This window comes from Dendrobates tinctorius, unplaced genomic scaffold, assembly GCF_039654945.1.
Source record: "Dendrobates tinctorius isolate UK_male_01 unplaced genomic scaffold, ASM3965494v1 ptg000060l, whole genome shotgun sequence".
Lineage (NCBI taxonomy): Eukaryota > Metazoa > Chordata > Amphibia > Anura > Dendrobatidae > Dendrobates > Dendrobates tinctorius.
Genome location: NW_027361728.1, coordinates 56253536 through 56278376, shown reverse-complemented (window position 1 = coordinate 56278376; position 24841 = coordinate 56253536). Strand labels below are relative to the sequence as shown.

Here is a 24841-nt window from a genome sequence, read left to right as displayed (position 1 = left end):
CCACCAATTCCCCTAATACCGAAAACTCTGCAAAAGGTCAGGACAGACGGGGTCAAGACTATCCTGATCGCCCCTCTCTGGCCAAAAAGGAGCTGGTTCGGAGCCCTAAAACTAATGAACTCAGAGGGTCCCCTGATCCTACCTTTGGACAGCGACCTTCTACATCAAGGTCCCATCCTTCACCCGGCTCCCCACAGCTTAAGCCTGGTTTCTGAAACCTAAATCCTGAAAGCCAGAGGCCTCTCAGATGCGGTGATATCCACCTTACAAACAAGTAGGAAACCAATCACAAACGCCATATATTCCAAAATATGGAAGACTTTCACAGCATGGTATGGATCCACTCCCATAGATCCCTTCCACCCCGACTTAGCAAAGCTCCTAGATTTCCTACAAGACGGCTTATCTAAGGGTCTAAAACCAAGTACCTTGAGGGTCCAAGTATCAGCCCTGAGTTCTTACTTCGACCAAAACCTAGCAGAGCATTGATGGATCAAGAGATTTGTCAGAAGCTTCCAGAATCCGTCCAAATAAATCCAGCATGGGACCTGAATATAGTACTAAAGGGTCTAACGAACCCTCCATTTGAACCTATCGACCAGATAATTTATCTATCCTGGAAAACAGCACTACTCGTAGCCCTTACAACGGCAAGATGAGTGAGCGAAATTCAGGCTCTGTCCATCAGAGACCCTATCTAAGAATTCTGGCTGATAGAATAATTTTCCGACTAGACCCTTCCTTTGTGCCAAGTGTCTTTGGATTTCCACAGGTCCCAGGAAATAATACTGCCCTCCTTCTGCGATAACCCGAAGGATGAGAGAGAAGTGGGATTCCATTCTCTGGACATCCGGCGAGCAGTCCTGGTCTATTTGGAAGAGACAAAACTCGGGAGGAAAGATCAAAATCTTTTTGTTCAGTATGGCGGACCGAACAAAGGGAAAAAAGCGTCCAAAAGCTCCCTAGCAAACTGGATCAAGAAGGCAATCACGGCCGCTTATAAAAATCAGGATCTACCTCCTCCGGTATCCCTGAAAGCCCACTCCACTAGAGCTGTCTCCGTCTCCTGGGCAGAAAAGGCTAATGCATCCATCGAGCAGATCTGCAAGGCTGCGACCTGGTCTTCAGTCCATACCTTCACTAGGCATTATAGATTAGATCTTATGTCAGTACGAGATCTAGCCTTTGGCAGGAAAGTCCTGCAAGCCCTGGTCCCTCCCTAAACCATTATTCTTTGGTATACCTCCTGTGTGCTGTCGTGGAGGGGATTAGAGAAAATAGAACTACACTTACCGGTAGTTGGGTTTCTAAGACCCTCCACGACAGCACGGGTAATTTCCCCCCCTAACAAATTTTGTTCATGTGACTTATATGAATAAATAATATTTCAAGCATTCACTCTGTGGTCCTTGTAAAACACTGGGGATTAGAGGAAGGGGAGGGCTATTTAACCTCTTCTTTCCTGTCCCTAATTAGGATGGGGAGGCAACCTCCTGTGTGCTGTCGTGGAGGGTCTTAGAAACCCAACTACCAGTAAGTGTAGTTCTATTTTTTCTGTCAATATGGCCGTGAGGGCTTGTTTTTTGCGGGAAGAGTTGTACTTTTGAACAACACCATTGGTTTTACCGTGTCTTGTACTAGAAAATGGGGAAAAAAATCAGTGTGGTAAAATTGCAATCCCACACTTGTTTTTTTTGTTTGGATTTTTTACTAGGTTCACTAATTGCTAAAACTGACCTGCCATTATGATTCTCCAGGTCATAATGAGTTCATAGACACCAAACATGTCTAGGTTCTTTTTTTATCTAAGTGGTGAAAAAAAAAATCAAAAGTTTTCTGATACCTGTAGCGTCTCCATTTTTCGTGATCTCTGGTTGGGTCAGGGCTTATTTTTTTGCGAGCTGAGCTGACTTTTTTAATGATATCATTTTGGTGCAGATACGATCTTTTGATTGCCCAGTATTGCATTTGAATGCAATGTCGCAGCGACCAAAAAGCATAATTCTGGCGATTTTACTTTTTTCTCACTACGCCGTTCAGCGATCAGGTTAATCATTTTTTTTTTTTTTAGTGATATATCAGGCGATTCTGAACACGGCGATATAAAACAGGATTTTTGGGTTGCTTACCGTAAAATCTGTTTCTCGGAGCCTTCATTGGGGGACACAGAGACCTTGGGTGTATGCTGCTGCCACTAGGAGGCTGACACTATGCAGAAAAAAAGATGGCTCCTCCTCCGCAGTGTACACCCCACCGACCGGCAGAGAATTCCTCAGTTAGTGAGAAAGCAGTAGGAGAAGGAACAGAATAGGTTGACAACATAGACAACTCAACTGTAAACATTCAACCAAAGTAAGAACAGGAGCTGTAAAACATGGGAGGGTGCTGTGTCCCCCAATGAAGGCTCCGAGAAACAGATTTTACGGTAAGCAACCCAAAAATCCTGTTTTCTCGTTCGCCTTATTGGGGGACACAGAGACCTTGGGACGTCCCAAAGCAGTCCCTGGGGTGGGAAACAAACTTCCATCAGGCCAGCGGACTCACCACCGCGGCCTGAAGAATCCGTCTACCTAGGCTGGCGTCCGCCGAAGCGTAGGTGTGGACTCTGTAGAATTTCACAAACGTGTGAACCGATGACCATGTTGCAGCTTTGCAAAGCTGCAGTGCGGAAGCTCTGTGGCGCACCGCCCAGGAGGCACCCACTGCTCGAGTAGAGTGGGCCCTGATACCCGGAGGGGCTCCGCGACGCTTAACACGGTAGGCTTCCAGGATAGCCGATCTGATCCAGCGAGCAATGGTGGCTTTTGACGCCGGGTGACCTTTCCGCGCTCCATCAGGGATAATGAAAAGAGACTCTGTCTTTCGCAAGGAAGTCGTCCTAGACAGACTCTTACCGCCCTAACCAGGTCCAGCTTGTTCAAGGACCGCTCTCGGGGATGAGTTGGATTCGGACAAAAGGACGGGAGCACGATATCCTCGTTGAGGTGAAACGAGGACACCACCTTCGGAAGGAACGAGGGCGGAGGCCGCAGAACTACCTTATCCTGGTGGAGAACCAGAAAGGGAGAGCGGCACGAAAGAGCTGCCAATTCCGACACGCGCCGGACGGAGGTGATTGCCACCAGAAAGGCTACCTTCCAAGAAAGGAGAGAAAGGGAAATATCCCTGAGGGGTTCAAAGGGCGGACCTTGCAGAACCTCAAGAACCAGATTAAGATCCCATGGATCCACAGGCGCCCGGTACGGCGGGACCGTGTGAGCCACGCCCTGAAGAAAGGTCTTAACCTGAGGACGGTAAGCCAACGTTTTCTGAAACAGAATGGACAGCGCCGAAACTTGACCCTTCAGGGAACTGAGGGCAAGCCCCGCATCCAATCCTGCCTGAAGAAACGCTAGGACTGAAGGGAGCGAAAAGGACATGGGCGCGACGTCATTGGTCTCACACCAAGTGAAATAGGCCTTCCAAGTACGGTAGTAAATCTTGGAAGATGATGGCTTTCTGGCTCGGGTCATGGTCTGAATTACGTGGTCGGAAAATCCTGCTCGTTTCAGAACCTCGGTCTCAACAGCCACGCCGTTAAATTGAGCGGCCGAGAATTGGGGTGGCAAATCGGACCCTGAGACAGCAGATCTGTTCTGTCTGGAAGCCTCCAGGGGGCGTCCGCGAGAAGGTTGACAATGTCCGCGAACCAAGACCTTCTGGGCCAATTCGGGGCGATGAGAATGACCGGAAGTCCTTCTGCCTTGATCTTCTTCAACAGCTTGGGAAGAAGAGGCAGAGGAGGGAACAGGTAGGGAAGTTCGAACTGGGACCAAGGAACGGCCAGGGCGTCGGCGCCCACTGCCAGAGGGTCCCGAGACCTGGACACGAATTGTGGGACTTTCCTGTTGAGGCGAGACGCCATGAGGTCTACATCCGGGGTTCCCCACCGAAGGCAGAGCAGATGAAACACTTCCGGATGTAGGGACCATTCTCCCGCCGCGAGGCCCTCGCGGCTGAGAAAATCGGCGGCCCAGTTGTCTACGCCGGGAATGTGAACCGCGGAGATTGTCGGGACGGAAATCTCCGCCCAACGAAGAATCTTGGACACCTCCACCAGGGCTGAAACACTCAGTGTTCCCCCTTGGCGGTTGACATATGCCACCGCTGTGGCGTTGTCTGTCTGAATCCGTACCGGCAGTCCCTTGAGGAGCCTTTCCCAGTGGACCAGAGCAAGATGGATCGCTCGAATCTCCAGAACGTTGATCGGTAGCGCTGATTCCCGATCCGACCATCGACCCTGAACAGTGTGGTTGCGGAACACAGCACCCCAACCGAGGAGACTGGCATCTGTGGTTACTATCTGCCAGTGAATGGGAAGGAAGGATCGACCCGATAGAATGAGAGGTGACGACAACCACCAGTTGAGAGACCGCTTGATCCGGTAAGAAAGATGGACAGGGCGATCCAGGGACCGAGGCGACCTGTTCCATTTCGACAGAATGGCCTGCTGGAGAGGCCTGGCGTGAAATTGGGCAAAGGGAACTGCCTCTATTGCCGCGACCATCTTTCCCAGGACCCTCATGGCTGTACGGAGGGATGGGAATCGCGAGGTCTGCAGCGATCGTACTTCCTGCTGCAGAGAGAGAATCTTTTCTTGTGGGAGAAAGACCCTTGACCGACGAGTGTCGAACAGAAGACCTAGAAAGACCAGGCGTTGGGTAGGAACCAGACAGGACTTTTTCCTGTTGACGATCCACCCGAAATTGGAAAGAGTGTCCAGGACGATTGACAAACTTTGGTGAGCCTGTTGGAATGAGGGAGCCTTGATCAGAATATCGTCTAGGTACGGGAAAAGAACGAGGCCTCTGACTCTCAACAAAGCCATCAACGCAGCCATGATCTTCGTGAAGACTCTGGGAGCGGTGGCAAGACCGAAGGGCAGTGCGACAAACTGGTAGTGGTGCTGTCGAATCGCAAAGCGCAGGAACTTCTGATGTCCGGAGAAGATTGAAACATGTAAATAGGCATCTTGGATGTCTATTGAGCACATGAATTCCTGCTCCTCCATGGAGGCGATGACCGAGCGAAGCGACTCCATGCGGATGTGGCGAAGGCGGACCCTCTTGTTGAGCAGCTTGAGATCCAAGATGGGTCGAACTGCGCCGTCTTTTTTCGGCACTACAAACAGGTTCGAGTAGAACCCCGTGAAGCGCTCCGATTCGGGAACGGGCACAATCACCCCGGAACTGAGGAGAGCGGCGATAGCTGTAGAGAACCCCGGGATCAAGGCTGGATCCTTTGGAGGCCGGGATTCGAAGAAACGATCCCGTGGGAGAGAGACGAACTCTATCTTGTATCCTGAGGATACGACCTCCCTGACCCAGGCGTCCTCCACGGCGGCCAGCCAAACGTCCCTGAAGGAAAGAAGTCGACCTCCCAATTGGAAAGGCCCTTCGCGTGCCCGATGATAGTCATGCTGAAGTAGACCGTCCAGATCTAGATCTGGACGGTCTGCCCTGGGAGAAGTGGGGTCGCCAGGAAGGAGTGGGTCTGAAGGAAACTTTCCTTCTCTCCTGGCGAGCCTGCGGTCTCTGTTGGCTGGAGGAGTTGTCCGCCGTATTGAAACGGCGGAAAGTCCGAAAGGGTCGAAACTGACGCCTTAGTGGGGGTCTGCGAGGCTTGGACTGAGGGAGGAGCGAACTCGTGCCTCCGGTGGCGTCCTTAATAATCTGGTCCAATTGGGACCCAAAGAGGCGCACCCCCTGAAAAGGCAGGTTAGTGAGGGACTTTTTAGAAGACAAGTCCGCTTGCCATGCCTTTAGCCAAAGTGTACGTCGAATTGCAATAACGTTGCTTGACACCTGAACTGCACAGGATGCAGCATCCAAGGAAGCGGAGAGAAGATAGTCCCCAGCCTGGGAGATCTGATTGGCGAGATTGGCCAAATGCTCCGGTTGCGCCTTATCTAAGATGCCTTGCCGAAGGTCGTCTGCCCACGTGGCTATGGTCTTTGCTGTCCAGGATGAAGCAAAGATTGGACACACCGCCGCTTAAGCCGCTTCAAAGGCAGACTTCGCCAGGGATTCTATAATCCTGTCATTAGAATCCTTTAGGGACGCCACGCCTGAAAGCGGGAGAACCGTGTTATTGGATAGCCTGGACACGGGCGGATCGAATGAGGGAGAGGCCGACCAGTTGTCCGTGAGCTCCTTAGCAAATGGGTAGAGTATGCTGAGACGTTTTCCTCTTTGAAAGCGTCTGGTCGGATCCTCTCTTTCCTTGGTAAAAATTTTCCCAAACTGGGAATGGAAAGGAAAAACCCTGGAGGGAGTTTCTGCCCGTCTGAACGAAACCTCCTGATCTGAGGATTTCGCAGGGGAGTCAGCAATATCGAAGGTATGATGGATCGCAGCAATGAGGTCCTGCACTGTGACCTTCATGCTTGCATCCTGGTCTGAATCCAGCTCTAAAATCCCCTCAGATGACCTGTCCGAAAGCGCTTCCCCTGACTCGGGAGAGGAGGCCCGAGAGGGAGACTGGTGAGAAGGGCTATGCGGTGAGATGGGACTAGGAGAGGATTCCGGCTGGGAATCTTGCCTGGGTCTTTTGCGACTACCGCTGGCTGATTCAGATGGAACAATTTGGGACCTGCTTGGCCCTGCTGAAGAGTCCAGGGGCAACTTATCAAGAACGGCCACCAGGGACTGAGACACCCTGGTGAGGTCTGCCACTGATTGAGAAAGCGAGGAGGCCCAGCCAGGCATGGGGGGCTCACTCTCACCTGGGGCCGCAGATGGCTCCTGGACGGCGTCAGGCTGAATTGGATTGCTACAATCCAGGCAGAGGGGAGTGGACTGGCCTGAGGGAAGTTTGCGATTGCACGAAGAACATGCAAAGTACTTGACTAAAGTGCAGGGGGGGGCGGTAGAGCGGGTACGATCAGACTTAGACAGTGAAAAGCTGAGGTAATGCCGGAAGCTTGGGGGACAGAGGGCGGAGAAGGGTCAGTCTGCAGTGCAGAGCTACTCACGGTCCGGTGTCCCCAGAAGCGATGCTCTGCGACCTGTCAGTGGATGCAGGTCAGAGCGAAATCCGGCTGACAGACCTCCTGAAAAAAAAAAACAGCTGGAGAAGATGCTGTCCAGTGAGGAGCTGGTGTCCGGCTAACAGGCTGGGAAAATGGCGCCGTCCTGAGAAAAAGCGCGCCTTAGGAGAGGAGGGAGGGCGGAGCACCTCGCAGGGTTAAAATTCACCGCCCTCTAGCCAATAGCAGGCTGGGCAGGTGAAGGACAGGCGGTGGGAGGGCCTGGGAAGAGCGGGAGAGAAGCCCGCTTAGAAGAAAGGGGCGTGGCCGCGACGCAGCAGTAGGCCCGAACTGAAGCCGGGGCCTAAATTAGTTGCGGCGGCCGCCTGTCAGCAGGGGGTCGGCGTGGAAGTCCGAAAAAGTGGGACGCCGCAGTCGCAAGTCGCTCCCAATGGGAAAAAACCCCCTGCTCCCTGTACCCAGAAAGGGGGGAGGGAAGGGGGGGGGATGCCCAGCAACATTGAGCTGCGTATAGCCTTGTGGCGACTGCGAGCGACCGCAGCGCCTACCCCTGTGACCATTGAAGAGGTGACCGTCGGGAATGGGCAGCAGGGCCTAATACTCACCTATCCACGATCCGTTACCTGTCTGAAGAAGTCTTGCGTCTCATCCAACCGACAGGCTCTGGTAGGCGAGTGGGAGGGAGACTGGCGACAAGGACCCCTGGAGTCGCTGGCACGTCTTGGTGTCGGCGTCCGTCTGGCTGGTCCTGCCGCGGAGAACCGCAAGGATACGGGGTGGCAGTACACGCCGTACTTGCAGACTCCATGTGGGAGTACAGATGTGACTTTTCACTCTGTATCCCTCCGTAGAACCTGAAAAGGAACGACGCACAACGAGGTAGATATGGGTCTAATAAAAGACCCGTGTCCACCTCCTACTGACACTAAGCTAAACTGAGGAATTCTCTGCCGGTCGGTGGGGTGTACACTGCGGAGGAGGAGCTATCTTTTTTTCTGCATAGTGTCAGCCTCCTAGTGGCAGCAGCATACACCCAAGGTCTCTGTGTCCCCCAATAAGGCGAACGAGAAAAAATGTTTTTATTTTTTTTATTTTGAATGGGGCAAAAAATCACCCTTATTTGAACTTTTATTTATTTATTTTTTTTTTTTATATTTTTAAAAACCATTTTCTTTTTTACTTTTGGCATGCTTCAATAGTCTCCATGGGAGATTAGAAGCTACCACAAACTGATCGGCTCTGCTACATAGAGGCGATGATTAGATTGCCTCTATATAGCAGATTTACTCACTTGCTATGAGCGCCTACCACTGGGTGGCACTCACAGCAAGCCGGCACTGACAAGACATCCATAGAGGTCTCCAGGAGACCTCCGGTTGTCATTCCAACACACCAGTGACCCACGATCACGTGACTCGGTTCACCGGTGTGCGTATTTCCAGCACGATTGCTTTTTAAATGCCGCTTGTCAGTTTGACAGCGGCATTTAACTGGTTAATAGCCACAGGTGGATGGCGATTCCACCCGCAGCTGTTGTGGGCACATGTCAGCTGTTCAAAACAGCTGACATGTCCCAGGAAAGATGTGGGCTCGCCGCTGGAGCCCCCATCAAAGGGAGGGCGTCCAACATTGGCGCGCTATTACGCCTGATGTCGGAAAAGGGTTAAGGTGTACCTGTTAACTAAAAAAAAAACTACTTGCACATATAGTTGTAACGGCATTTAAATAATGCCTGACACTCCTACTCGAGCAGGGTCTGCAGGAGTATTTAGAGTCTTTGGTTACTGCTCACTATTCAGTGGCTGTAATCAATCCCCATTGATTGACAGCCTGCTTTGAGATTTTTGTGTGTTTTGTGAGCAGTGACTGTTACAGCCCCCTGCACCTCCCCGATGACTGGAAGCAAGTGGCTGCAGGAAGACTATAACATTTTCTACCTGTACCTTCTGCTCTAGTAAGCTTGCCAGACATAATTTTAAGAGTAACCATTGTTTTAGCTTTTATTTCATAAGTCAATATTACACAGGAAATTAAACAACTATGTAATATTTTTTATCAGAGAAATTTTCTTCTTTAACTCTCAATTCATGGGAGAAAGCTGTACAATCTGTTTTTCAGTGAACACAGATGTTCACATTACTGAGATAGGTGATGACAGTTGGTGCCTACTAGAGTTGAGCGAATTTGATCGGGTCCATGCTTATTCGGCAAGCTATAGCGTTTGCCGAATAAGCTGCAGCGGGAACCCGGATACATGGAGCACGCCGGCTTATCAGCTGTCCGGCGCCACAGCTGCACGTGTCAAATTCACTCAACTCTAGTGCCTACAAGATTCTGTGGAGGGAAGTGGGAAAGAGTAGGAAGAGCAAAAGGCAGACAAATTATGCTGCAAGTTCTCCTGAAATGATAGTGTCCTCTCCTGTCTTAGTAATGAGAAAACCTGTGTTCACTGAAGAATCTGTGAATTTGAGAATGAATGATCAATACAGGATGAGAAGGCATCAGATTTCTCTGATAAGGCATACTACAAACTTTCCTATTTTCTTTTTTTTTTTTTTTTTTTCTTCATAAATCGATAGTACATTAGAAAATAAGGTAACTTTTACTCCTTAAATGCTATTTACTTATAAAATACCCATCTATAACAGGGTACATTGTTTCTGAAGGTGACCAGTTCACTGTAAAGTAGAATTTTCACTTATAATTATAATGAAAATATTTGTGTGTTACTTTGCATTAATTTTTTTGTTTTATATACTTCAGCCTCTGATTTTTATTTTTTTTTAATTTACAGAATTTGAGAATGCGTCTGGAAAGGCTGGGAAAGTAGAAACTGAAGTAAAGAGACTTCACAAACTTATAGTTGATATTAACAACCACAAGTTGAAAGCTCAGCAAGATAAACTGGATAAGATTAACAAGGAGATGGATGAATGTGTGTCCTCAACAACAAAAGCTCAAGTGTCAATCAAGACTGCAGACAGGTAAATTGCAGCAGTAGTTTTATAAGCTGCCAATGAATGTTTCTGAAATCTTGAGATTATGTATGTGTATATGCATGTGTATATACCGTATTTTTCCCGTCTCGCATGACTGCACACATGAGAGAGGGGATCCGCCCAGCCAGGACAGGAACCCTACTGAAGATAAAAGGGGCAGTACCTCTCCCTCGCTTCAGTTGGGTTTCCTGTCCTGACAGGGACCCGTGTGCTGAAGACGGCGTGTCAAGATGTCTGTACCTGCCCACCCCCGTGCAAGCGTGGAAGATCAGGCAGAGCCTGTGCGCTGGGCGTCGGGGGTGGAAGCGCCGTCCGCGGGTCCCCCAGAGGCTCAGTGTCCGAGCGGGCGTCAGCGCAGCACGGTCAGGTGTCCAGGGGCTCTTCCGTGGCTGCCGCGCCGCCCTCCCCCCCTCTGCCGATGTCAAGGAGGGGCGGCCGCTCCCGGGTCGCACCCCTCTGACGTCACGCGCAAGGCACGCTGGGAATGCGCGTGCCCGTGTGACGTAGGGGCAGCGCCCATGGGAAAACCGCTGGCCGGCAAAAGATCATCCCGGCGGCGTGGCAGGAGGGGCTGTGAATGGGCACCGGAGGAGGCTTGAGAGTGCAGTGGATCCCTCTCAGATAGAGGGATGACCACAGAAGTCGCACTCATGCCCAAAAAACTTTACAAGGGAAGTGGGGCAAGAGAGCAGCAGCAGCAAGAGCTCTCGCCAGATGCAGTGCCGAGCCGCCAGCATACCAGAAGTAGCCGCTCAAGTGGTGGGAGCGGTCGTTGTAAACAGGACCGGCATGACTCTGAGATGTCCAGAAAAAACATCACGAGTGCATCTGAGGAGCCTCCGAGATCGGTACCCTTGATTGACAGCGGTGGTGAGTGATCTACTTGAATGTCACCCTTATGGTAACGGGGTTGCTAGCGGCAAAAATAGAGCATGCACCCTATGCAGACACCCGCTGGCAGATCAGTGGCAGAAAGATCTCTGCGCTGACTGTATAAACAAAGCCATACGGGATGAAATCCCTGATTTGGTGACTAGCCTTAGGGCTATAATACAAGAGGGGGTGAACGGCTCCCTAAAGGCAGCCCTTAAAAGGGCGAATAAAAGAATCTGTAAAAGGGATTCAGAGGCCTCGTTAGTGCAAAAAGGTCGTGGAAAATCCCTGTCCCCCTCCACCTCCTCTTCCTCTACTCAGTCCTCAGAAGCCTCCTCAGACAGCGATTTAGGGGGCCGTCTGTGTTTCCCAAACAGAGGATGTGGAAAAGCTGGTCAAAACTGTCAGGTCTACAATGGGCCTTAAGGAGGAAAAAACTCCTAAATCATTGGAGGAGGTTATGTTTGGAGGACTGGAGGAAAGGGAAAAAACGCACCTTCCCTGTAAATGATTAGATAAAGGCCTTAATTGACAGGGAATGGGAAAAACCCTGAGAGGTCGGGTGCCTTACCTTCTACATCAAAAAGGTGGTACCCATTTAATAATACTCAGAAACCTGGGAAAAAATCCCAAAGATTGATGGTACCGTAGCTAAATCCTCAAAAAAGGTATTTCTACCATTAGAGGACTCTGGCGTGCTGAAAGACCCGCTTGATATAAAAGCAAATGGTTTCCTGAAGCATATCCGGGAAGCATCGGCAGGTGGAAAAAAAACAGCAATAGCTGGTACTTGTACCGCTCATGCCCTCATGGTCTGGCTGCAACAAATAGAGGACCAGATCAGGGATAAAATTCCTAGGGACGAAAATACTGTCTAATCTGACACTGGTACACGGAGCAGTGGCTTTCCTAGCAGATAACCTTGCGGCATCTGCTGAGGTAACAGCTAGAGCGGCAAGCTTATCAAATGAGACAAGGCGAGTCCTGTGGCTTATAGGGTGTCCGGGGGATTTACCATCAAAACATAGACTGTGTTCCATTCCATGTGACGGCCAGTTCCTCTTCGAGAAAAAACTAGAGGAAATTTTGGAGCATGTGGCAGGGGTCATCCCACGGGAGATAGGGAAAATTAGGACTTTAAAAGAAGGAGAGGATCGGGCTATATGTTTAAAAGGCCCTCTACTTCCTCCAAAAAATCTCCCTAATGACATCAGGTCGGAGGTAGGGGGAGGACTTTTTCTCTTCCTTTCCGCCTGAGCAAAATATCTCCCCCAGTACATGGGTCCTGAGCATAATCAAGGACGGTTTAAAAATAAAATTCACCCGTCCGCCCAGGCGAACCTTTATAATGACACCCCAAAGGAAAGCCCAAGAGCAACATCTGGCCCTGGAGACGGAAGTCTTGGGACTAGTGCAAAAACGAGTCCTACAGGAGGTCCCAGTTCAAGAAGAAGGAAAGGGGTTCTACTCTCCCCCCCCCCCCCCCCCTTTTAATACAAAAACCAGACGGCTCTTGGAGGACCATAGTTAATGGTGGCCTAGGAGGCTCAATTAGTGGGTAGACAATTGCTCCTTCAAAATGGAGTCAATCAATACGGCCACAAAAATCCTGTTCCAGTACTGCCTCATGGCAGTGATAGACTTAAAAGATGCCTACTATCATATCCCAATCCATCGGCAGTATCAAAAGTACTTGAGAGTAGTGCTCTATGTCCAAGGTCAGGTCAAACACTACCAATACGCAGCTCTTCCGTTCGGCCTGTCTACAGCCCCCAGAGTCTTTACCAAGGTGATGGCTGAGGTAATGTCATTTCTTCGTTCCCGGGACATAGTGATCGTCCAATACCTGGACGACTTTCTTGTCATAGGAAGGTCGGAGACCCATTGCACACACCAAGTGAAGGAAGTGATATTAACGTTACTAAGGCTAGGATGGATAGTAAACATCCCCAAGTCGAAACTAACACCAGTAAAGGTGCAATCCTTCCTAGGGTTAATACTGGACTCCGAGAGACAGCGCTGCCTCCTACTAGAAAACAATGTGACCAAAATAAGGGCCTAGCTCGCACAGCAATACAATGGCCAGCTATGACACTGAGGAACGCAATGTCCCTTTTAGGCTCGTTGACATCATGCATACCCGCAGTGGCATGGGCACAGTTCCACTTAAGACAACTGCATTGGGAAGTTCTGTCAGCGCAGAAACAATTGAAAGGGCGTTTAGAGCAGGCCTGTGGAGTCTGTAAGCCAAACCTCCGACTCCTCAATTTCCCTTACACCGACTTCGACTCCCACATATATTGCTTATATTTAAGTGAAAAATGTATTCTAGTACAATGTGAACATCAGACATTATTTTTATGATACAATAATCAAGATATTTAGATGGAACATAATATTTATTATATAGTGTGTGTGTGTGTGTGTGTATATATATATATATATATATATATATATATATATATATATATATATGTATGTATATATATATATATATATATATATATATATATATATATATATATATATATGTGTGTGTGTGTGTATATATGTATAATATATATATATACACACACACTATGTAATAAACTATAAGTGGCAAAAAACAGTTTTCAACAAAAACATACTAAATAACATTTGTGCAGTCTATGAATTTGTTCTAAGAAATAAAATTGCCTCCATCACATCCTCCTTCATAGATGACCTCAAATCTGACCTAATAATTTTAAGGCTAGAGAACAACCTCTCTACAGTAACTTTGGGTTGGAGGCAAAGCCGTAACCACATGGGCAACGTCTCTAACAATTTCCGGGTATAAAGGAATTGCCTCATGCACAGTCAGTTTTGATGAACGGTTGAATTTTTCTATTTCTTTGAGAACAAGTGAAACATTTTGCTGAAATATGGTCAATCTGCTTGCTATAGGAGACCGAGTGAAATCTTTTTCCTTGCGGCAACGCTTTGCCTGCTCCATGTCATACAAATACTTGTCAAAGTCAAACTCCTCATCTGATGAGGATGAAGATATGGCAGCAGTAGCACTGTCAGGACCCGAGTCCTCTTGCGCCTGGCAGTCCTCCTGTAGGCCACTCTTCCTAACTGCTACCTCAGTCAGAGCTTCTTTTCCTTTAGTAAGCTGTTGATCATCAAGCAATATACGATGACTTGGGTCCACATAAACAGCTGCCAGAAAAATTTTATTTTCCAATAGCTGTGTCTCTCTCCGTTTCATTGAAGCAGAAATGCCATCTGCGATTAAACAGCAAAATAGCAAGTTCTTCCGCTCCCTCATGAAAATGCCAGGAGTTAAATCCTCAGCTTGTAATTTTTTAGTCACAGTAAATGGGTGATTAAGCTATTCCTTCAATTCAGCCACCTGTGTCCATTGACCTTCATTTAGGGTTACCTGAGGGTTCGCCATATCTATAAGAAACGGTTTTAGTTGATCAACAATTGCCCTTTTCCAGCACGTCTCTTCAAGATGGAATCAATTTTAGGGGTTCGGGCGGCAATAACCAATTTCCTCACTTTTCCAATCAGATTTCCAGCATGTCCCTCTTGCAGACTATCTCTTATTGCCAGCTGCAGCGTGTGCACAACACAGCGCATGTGATGAATAGGAAAGTGTTTTGAAGCAGCTTCAACAAGATCATCTATTTCTACAGTATAATTTTGCTGTTCTTCAGTAGTAATATCTGTTTGTTCCTCAGTTACATGAACAGCACTGTGGCCTTCCATCTCAAACATACTGAATCCTAAATGTTCCTCTAGCTGTTGTTCATTGCTCTCATTCATCAGTGTAATTGTACTTATGTTTGAAGCATTGTCCGTTACAATAGCAAGAACCTGTTCTTTTTTGAGTTCGTAATCTTGCAGAACTTTTTCCACTAAGGCCTGGAGAAACTGGCTGCTGTGATGAGCTTTAGTATCTTTTACTGCCAGCGTGTTGGTAACAATTTTTGTTGTCACAAACATATTGGGCATTGATGGCAAAATAGTTCACTCTGTGACGTGTGCAGGCATCCATTTTAAGAAACATGAAGCGTCTTTTGAGAGTCTTTTTAAGATCTTCCTTTTGTTTAAGGGCTTCTTCAATCACTAATTTTCTAATACTTTCTCTTTCCAGAGGGGGGAAGAGATCTCGGGGCCTCATGGAAATATCAAATTTACTTTTCCAGTAGGCTGGACAACATCTGTTGTCCATCACGGCACTGCATTTAAGGGACGTCGAAAATACACAAGCAGACTTCCTGAGTTGCAGGCACCTAAGACAGGGGGAATGGTCCCTAAACCCCCAAGTTTTCCAACAAATAGTTCAAGGCTTGGGGCAAACCGGAAATAGACCTGTTCGCCACCTCACCCAACAGCGGGGTCAGGAAGTTCTGCTCACTGAATTCAAAAGAAAATCCCTTCGCAGTAGATGCCCTACAAATACCCTGGAAGTTCTCTCTGGCCTATACGTTCCCCCCTGATAACAAAGATCCCTGTAGTAGTCCGGAAAATCACGGCGGATCGAGCAAGAATAATTCTTATAGCTCCGTTTTGGCCAAGGAGACCTTGGTTCTCCCTTATGGGACTCATGTCAGTGACAGATCCATGGATCTTACCAGAGGTTCCAGACCTACTCTCCCAGGGACCAGTGGTCCACTCTCAGGTGGAGGGCTTCCATCTGGCAGCCTGGATTTTTGAGAGGGCGCTACTGTGTCGCCAGGGATTCTCATCAGGGTTAGTCTCCACCCTGTTGAAAAGTAGGAAACCTATAACATCCCAAATCTACGGTAGAACGATGGAACTCCCGTGGGACCTATCCTAGAGTTCCTTCAGTCGGGGCTGCAACTCGGGTTGGCCACTGGCACCCTCGGGGTCCAGATCTTTGCTCTGGGGGCCCTGTATGGCTGCGGCCTAGCGGCCAATAGGTGGGTGTCCTGGTTCATAAAGTCCGGTGGCAGATCGAGGCCGGTCATTATCCCAAAGATAACACCCTGGGACCTGAATCTAGTCTTAGAGGCTTTAACCAAAGATCCCTTTGAACCATTCCATGAACTGTCACCAAAACTACTCACATTTCAAACTGTATTATTGGTAGCCTTAACATTGGCCCGTAGAGTGAGCGACCTACAAGCTCTATCTATATGCCCTCCATATACGCAGATCTTGGATGACAGAGTGGTTCTAAGACCAGACCCGGCCTATCTCCCCAAGGTGGTCCAAAACTTTCTTAGGACTCAAGAGATCTCCTTGCCATCTTTCTGTAATAATCCTAGAAACCCTGGGGAGCAAAAGTTCCATACATTGGACATAGAGAGCCATATTACAATATATGTCAATAACTAGTCAGTGGAGGAAAGATCAGTCCCTGTTTGTAGCTTTTCAGGGTAGTAGAAAAGGGTACGGGGTAGCTAAGAGTAACATTGCCAGATGGATCAGGGAGGCCATTATGTTATCCTACTCTGCAAGTGGCGCTCCGGTTCCAGAAGGCATCCAGGCTCACTCCACCAGAGCCGTGGCTACCTCCTGGGCAGAGAAGGCTGAGGTATCGATTGAGCAGATTTGTAAAGCCGCTACTTGGTCCTCACCTTCGACCTTTTTTTTTTTTTTTTTAAGCACTACCGACTTGATCTATCGTCCTCTACTGACCTAACCTTTGGTAGAAGGGTGCTGCAAGTGGTGGTCCCTCCCAAAGGTGTCTTATTCTACAAAAGTCTCTCATATGTGTCTTCATGGGAGACGGGAAAACACCAAGGTTACTTGCCGGTAGCCAGTTTTTCCTGAGCCCATGACGGCACCTGTATATTGCCCCCCTTATCACTCCATTGGTGTGCACTATAGTCTGGGTGCTTTTTTTAGTAAGATATAATGTGGTGATAGTTTTACCATGTGTACTAACCCGGGGGGCCTCTCATGCTCTGTAAACCAACTGAAGCGAGGGAGAGGTACCGCCCCTTTTATCCTCAGTAGGGTTCCTGTCCTGGCTGGGCGGATCCCCTCTCATGTGTGCCGTCATGTTCTCGGGAAAAACCAGCTACCGGTAAGTAACCTTGGTGTTTTAGCTTTGTAATACGCACTTTTTTTCCCCCAAAATTTGGGGGGAAATGGGTGTGTCTTACAAAGCCGACATGCCTTACCATAGGCCGTGATCAGGGGGTGTCCGGCGGTTGCTGGCTGGTGCTGCGGGTGTCTCCGGTGCCCAGCGGTGCCCGGGGCTCTGCCGACATTGTGCGATAGGCCAGAGCCCCGGCATTTCCACGATTACCCTGTGTGTGCGGTGGTTCCGGTAAAAAATGGCCGCTGGCGCTTGCGCAGATAGTCTCGGGACCCAGCTCTCGAGAGATGAGATCTGAAATCTGATCTCTCGAGAGCTGGGTCCCGAGATCCTATCTGCGCAAGCGCCGGCGGCCATTTTTTACCGTAACCACTGCACACACAGGGGAACCGTGGAAATGCCGGGGCTCTGGCCTGTCGCACAATGTCGGCAGAGCCCCGGGCACACACGCGGCACCGGCCAGCAACAGCTGGACACCCGGAGAGACCCTGCAACGGCACACATCGGAGCCCCCTCTCATCCCTAAATGAGGCCTGCAGCATCACCCCACTCCTGCCTCCTCCAGCAGCGAGCCTGGGACCCCGCTACACCGCAGCTACCAACCTCGGTAAGCAATAAGATGCAAGGATTATAAGAAGCACCACTATTTTATTAAAATATTTCTTTCTTATTTTTCTCCTCAAAGTTTGTGGTGTGTCTTATAATCCGGAGCGTCTTATGAAGCGAAAAATACGGTGTGTGTGTGTATATGTGTGTGTATGTATGTATGTGTGTGTATATGTATGTGTATATATATGTATGTATGTATGTGTGTGTGTGTATGTATATATATATATATATATATATATATATATATATATATATATGTGTGTGTGTGTATATATATATATATATGTGTGTGTGTATATATATATATATATGTGTGTGTGTGTGTGTGTATATATATGTGTGTGTGTGTGTGTGTATATATATATGTGTGTGTGTGTATATATATGTGTGTGTGTGTGTGTGTATATATATATATATATATATATATATATATATATATATATATATATATATATATATATATATATATATATATAATATGTATGTTTGGACCGTGGAGAAGGCGGTTAGGTCGCCGAAACGCGTAGTCCCATTTGCGTTTATTTCTGCCATGTACTCTGGTTCCTGATCCTTGTGGGTCGTTTTTTAACCTTATTGAAGAAATAAAGAAAAGCACCATTTTACTCCAATCCTGGTTTGCTGAGTTCTTGCTGGATTTCCTTTTTGTGTATGTATGTATGTGCGTGTGTATATATATATATATATATATATATATATATATATATATATATATATATATATATATATATATATATATATATATATATATATATATATATTATTTCTTTATATGGCACCATTGATTCCATGGTGCTATATGAGTGTGTGTGTGTATGTATGTGTATATATATATATATATATATATATATATATATATATAATATTATATAATATAATATGTAATCTATTCTCTGATAGACCTCAAGATCCCCTGTCCATAGTTGAAAGGAAATTTTAGAAATGAGTCAGTGCAGAATCTGAGTTCTATACAAATTTTGGGGGAGAGAAATGAGTGTTCATAATCTAGCATGTAAGTTTTTTTGGGTTTTTTTTTTTTTGTCTCCTTTGAGTAATTCAGGTTAAAATCTGATAATTCTGTACATCAATTTTGAGTTGACCATTTTTTTTATCCCCTTTTACAAAGAAACCTCAAAAAAGCTGAGGAAACTGTTGTCCGTACTGAAAAGGAAATTGTTGACAATGACAAATCAATAGAGGAATTATCTGCCGAACTGAAAAACCTGGAGGAAAAGGCAACAACTGTCATGAATGAATGCAAAGAAACTGAGGTAGGCTTTTCCAAATTCATTTATTTCTAATACCAATCTCAGAAGTCTAAAGAGTGAATAAATAAAAAAGCAACTATGCGACGCCACCCCTCTTTCGTCTCATTCTACTGCTGTATATTTTTGAAAAACTTAATTTAGGTCTAGTTCACTGTTTTTGTATTTTTAATGCAATTTTTCAAATGGCTACAAGGAAAGGATTTTTTAACTTGCCGTTAAAACCCTTTTTCGAAGATATCATTGTAGGGGACCGAGAAATCAGTGGTGTATACTACTGACATGAAAACCTACAACCTTAAGAAATATGTCAGCTCCTCCACAGGCTGGCTACTCATCCTTGCTGACAATCAAGTTATTTATAGTGTAAGAAAAGTGGTAGGAGAAGCCAAAAATGTATTAATACACACGCCCAACAAGGCAACATGCCCATGAGGGTGGGTGCTGTCCACCAATGAAGGCTACGAAAAAGGATTTTACAGTAAATAAAAATCTTTTTTTTTTTTTTTTCTCTAGTAACCCCTCCAAGACAGCACACCTGGAGGATGTTAACACCTTTCCTAATAGGGACAGGAAATGACAGAGGTTAAATACCCCCTTCCACATCCTCCCCATCAGTGTTCTTTCCTGTCCCTACTAGGGATGAAGAGGTCATCCACGGTGTGCTGTGACGAAAACAGTTACCGGGGGGGAAAGAGATAAAGGCCGGGCAGCAGGGGAACAGACTTGCCTCTCCTCCCCAAGCGCTGCTGCCGTCTCCATTCTGGACCCTCCAGTCTGCACCTTCAGGTAAGGTTTGTGGGGGGATTCTTTGGCTGGAGGCCTCTCTGAGCTCTCCAGCCCCCTCTCCTCCTCCAGCGTTGTGGAGCAGCGTGTCGCGCTGGTCTCGCATGCGCAAAGACTTCCAGGTCTGAAGCCGGTGCAAGGATGTGATGTCACCCGCCGGCCAGTATCAGCATACAGAGAGTAATATTGCGTTCCACGCTGGAACACATGGCCACGTTACAGCGCGGATGGTGTCGGCAGGCCGCTCCCCACCACACCAGGGAAGAGGAGGTCCTCTAATCAAAGGACAGGTGCTTGAGTCCAGTCACCCATATAAGAGCCCCAGACAATGAAGGCATCTAATGTAGGGCCACTGTGTGGTAAACAGCATGGAGATGTTAGGTTCCTCTCGCTCTGCATCTGCAGATCCCAGCACCCTCCTGGTCCCGGTTAGTATTCTGGCACCGGGTGTCCATTTCCTGTGTGCAGGTTTAGAGCCTTATTATTCCTTCTCCCCTTTCTAGTAGGGGGACAAGGAACCTGCACCAGGAAGCAAGTCCAAGACTTCACGGGAATGTGCAGTCTGTACAAAAAAGCTTGCCTCTTCGCATAAGAAGACATTATGCAAAGAGTACACTGAGAGAGGCTTCAGAGAAGAGCAACCATCCTTGAGGGCCTAATCCAACAGGAGATAAAAACCTCCCTGGCTGCTTTTTCCCATCCCGCACCCTCTCCCAGTGTCCCTCCAGAAGCTAAAAGGAGTAAGCATAATTTAGAGGAGAAAAGGGATGAATTACTCTCAGGATGAACCGTCAATCCCAGTCGAACCTCTGAAAGAAGGCGAATTAATCCTGGACCCAGAGGTCTCCCAACAGGAGAGAGATTATTTCTCCTCAGGGGATATAGAGGAACTCCTCACGGCAGTAAGGAGGACCATGGAGATTGAGAAGGAGAAGACTGCTCTCCTTGAGAGGTAGCATGGGCACAAGCGCACACCAGAACGCTTCTGATGCAAATCCTGGCAAGCTGGGACGAATCACTAGAATCCTAGGAAGAACCGGATGCCGCCTCGTGTAAAGTCCTCGTTGACATGGTGTCTAAAACAGACAACTTAAGCAGAGGGGTTCCTTGGACGCAAGACCCAGCGATCACTATAAAAATAAACGACGGGGGGGCGTGGCTATGTAGCTGAAGAGAGAGGACGCATGTTGGGAGAGCTCCCAAGAATCCTGCCCTTATCCTGCAACTAAGACCTTATCACTGCAATATACCTGGCGGTATTTGGACCCCTGGATATCGGAACCCCCGTGGGAGGACGTGGAGCTGCTCTGGTGAGCTAACTGCTGGGGAGGCCGGGACGGACGGCGGGGCCTGCACGAGGTGGCGGCCTTCTTAGACGAGTGAGAGCTGCGGCGTCAGCCTTCACAGCTGCAGCGCCACCCGGGCAGTGAACATCCATTCTGAAGACTAGAGGGGACGCGCGGTGAGTGCCCTGAAATATTGGGCTCTGCGTTTTCTCTCCCCCCCCCCCCCTACTGTTACTTGCTATACCCGTTGGCGCCATTACTGTGGGAGCTTGTGGACTCCCTTCACTGCTGCTGTCTCTGTGGGTGCTGCGGATCCCCCTCCCCGCCACAAGAAATCCTGTTGACTCTGCACCGGACGCTGTCCTCATGTCCTCATAAGCTCACAAGGCTCCTCTGTGTGGGAATTATTCCTGGGCTGCAATTATTTAAAAATAGCCCTGCTGTGTTTAGCATCTGATGTGGGAAACCACCGGAGCATATACCTCCAGTTATCTTGCTGTACTATACTGCCACTGATCATGAATCGTTCTAAGGGGTCAGGAGCAGCAGAAAGGTTGAAAGAATATGCCAGACCCGATCCCTCTGAAAATGCACGATTTCTTAGAACTAATCCCTCTCAAGCTCAGCGTAAAAATCGTCCATCTGGGGGAGAAGAAGAACCTGAGCAGGAAGAACTGACCCTCAAACAGGCGTCCGAACAGTTGATGCAGGCCATCTCATTGACTAGGACATCCCTGACTGAGAAAATAGAGGACGTATATACTGAGGTGGGACGACTTCGACAGGATATGCAAACCATGAAGGGACGCATTACAGAAGTGGAGACAAGAGTGTCCCAGGTGGAGGACACCATCGCGCCTATGGAGGCCAAGTTAACGAAAGCGGCAGGTTCTGTGAACGCCTGGAGGCAGAAAGCGGATGGCCTGGAGAATAGAATGCGTCGGAACAATATTCGTGTCATTGGTCTGCCGGAACGCTCAGAAGGTCAATATCCTGAGCAATTTCTGGAAGGTTGGCTTAAGGCTTCTTTGGGAGATGAATTCTCTCCAATGTTTGCAGTCGAAAGGGCTCATAGGGTCCCTACAAAACCCCTTCCCCAGGGAGCCCCACCTAGACCTTTCCTGGCACGTCTCCTCAACTGTAAAGACAGAGACACTATTCTGCGCCTTGCACAGCAAAAGGGCCCCATCAAGATCAACAATGCCGTGATCTCGATTTTCCTGGACTTTTCCATGGAACTTCAGAAACAGAGGGCACAATTCATCGATGTAAAGAAGCGGCTCAAAGAGAGAAATGTTATATTCTCAATGATCTATCCGGCCCACCTCCGGGTCGTACATGGGGGCTCCTCTGTGTTTTTTACGGATCCAGTGGAGGCGACTGAGTGGCTCCGATCTCATATGGGATCCCCTGCAAAGGAATCCTAATATACTTATTACTAACCTAAATTCTTTTATTAATGGTCTTATGGGGGCTCTCCTTGCAGGTACCTAGTTTACCAACTATACCGGACACTGTGACCAGTGGTGGTATCCCCCTGCTTGTGTTTTGCTAGGAGCGTGAGACTTTGCTCCACTGTTTGGTTCCTGTTTTGTTTTTTACAATAGTTTTGATTGTTACTTAGGTAAAAGTCGCAGCCAATGGCAATCTCAATCTCTATGTGGTGCCTATAAATTATGCTCGGGTAGTACTGTATGCCATATTCGAAGGAGTAGGTATGGGGTCTGAGATTATATGTATGACATGGAACGTGAGCGGTATAAAGGCCCCCCCGGAAAAAGATAAAGGTTTTCTCGCAGATCAGACATTATCATCCTCACATTGTGGCCTTGGTGGAGACGCATCTGACCAGAGATACTGCTCCGTGCAAGCAGAAACCTTGGGTACAATGATCTGTCCATGCATTTCACACTAGTTATTCGAGAGGAGTTTTATTACTGGTACATAGAGACGTTAGATGGGAACCCAGAGAGACCCGGAGGGATCCTGAAGGTCGTTTTGTCTTTGTACATGCATTGATAAATACCAGGGAATATGTAATCCTATGTGTTTATAACCCCCCACCAGCCAATACGTCCATTCTTCAAAAAGCAATGAGCTTTGCCTTAAATCATCCAGACGTGGATGTTATCTGCATGGGAGACTTCAACATGGTCATGAATACCCACCTTGACAAATTGAGATTTGAGGGAGGCACATCTGGGGGAGTCTCTTCGTTGAATGTGACCCAACTGTCATTATTTATGGAGTGTAGCAGATGGCTAGATTTATGGAGGATGCGTCACCCTGAGTATACCTGCCACTCATCCACTAAGCGATCTCTATCGCGCATAGATTATATATTCGGATCCAGTGGTCTGGCGATGTGTGTAGACAATATAGAACATGGCAGTAGGGGGATTTCAGACCATAGTCCGGTCATTCTTAAACTTAAATATGGGCAACCAAATAATAGGATGTTCTGGAAGCTGAATCCTTTTTGGTTAAAGTTAATGGCGACTCCAGATAGTGATTGATCAGTTGCATTGCTTCATCTCGTCCCACCCAGAGCCTCAAGATATCAATTTATTTTGGGATGCCCTTAAGGCATATCTGAGGGGTTGCTTATCTTCCACGATTTCTTATATTAAAAGGGTAACCTCAAGGGAGGATGATGAGATGGAGCGGCGATTGAAAGATTCAGAGGCTGCATATATATCTAACCAAACTAGCGATAACAGGACTGAGTGGTTGGCTGCTCAGAGGTTATATGCTCAGCATAAGGACACTAAGTCCAAGCGTAAACTATTCTTTACTCGACAGTTGTATTTTGAGCTGGGAAACCAGGCAAGCAAACTCTTAGCCTATTTGGTGAGCCAACATAACACCTCAAATACAATACTACAGATTCGTAACCCGGATGATTCATTGGTATCTTCAACCGAATAAATACTTGGCTGTTTTTATGATTATTACAGGTCATTATATGAATCTAAAAGTGTCTGTGACAGCTTGGGGTGTTTAGACTATCTGTCAGATGAGACATTCCCTACATTAGATCCTGAACAACGGGCCCTTATGGACGCTGAATTTACTGCGGAGATAGAAAATGCCATAACAGACATGGCCTCCTGGAAGGCCCCTGGGCCGGACGGATTCCCTATTGAATTGTACAGGAAATATAGGGATATATTAACGCCACTTTTGGTTAAAGTATTTTGGGGAATTTGGGAAGGGAAATCTATGCCTGAATCCTTTTACGAAGCTAATATCATAGTGCTTAAGAAGGAGGGGAAGGACCCTTTGGAATGTGTATCCTACCACTCTATCTCGTTAGTAAATGTGGACTATAAAATTTTTACTAAGATTCTAGCTACCAGACTGAATTCGATTATATTGAGCCTTATACATTCTGATCAAACAGGTTTTATGCCTAGTAAGAGCACTTCCATTAACATCAGACGGGTCCAGTCAATAGCTCAATATAGCTCTCTAATGCCAGACAACAAGTGGGCACTGACATCGCTAGATGCTGCCAAAGCTTTTGACTCTCTTGAGTGGCCTTTCCTCTCCGCGTGCTTACAAAGATATGGCTTTGGGGATAAATTTATAAAATGGAGCAAAATACTATATATGAAGCCCAAAGCCCGTATTATAGTGAACAACTCCGTGTCTGAGTCCTTTCCATTGCATAGGGGGACTCGTCAAGGGTGCCCCCTCTCCCCGGCCCTATTTGCCCTTGCGATTGAGGCATTGGCAATAGGTATCAGAGCTTCCCCTGGTAGTAAATGTATAAATATAGCGGGTCGGGTAGATACCATTTGTCTATATGCTGATGATATGGTGATATTCATGGATGAAGCGGAGGAGACTCTACCACATGCAATTGCCATTATAGTTAGATTCAGTAAATACTCAGGTCTATATATAAATTGGGAGAAGTCCGCTTTGCTACC

The 24841-nt window shown here is 47.5% G+C and overlaps 1 protein-coding gene across 1 annotated transcript in view; it reads left to right on the top strand.

Moving 5' to 3' along the window:
- SMC4 (structural maintenance of chromosomes 4) overlaps positions 1-24841 on the top strand; it is a 164083-nt gene that overhangs the window by 119120 nt on the left and 20122 nt on the right. Inside the window, exons 18-19 of the mRNA XM_073578967.1 lie at positions 9822-10011; positions 18696-18840. Of these exons, the coding sequence (XP_073435068.1) occupies positions 9822-10011; positions 18696-18840 (335 nt within the window). The remainder of the gene's footprint in view (positions 1-9821; positions 10012-18695; positions 18841-24841) is intronic.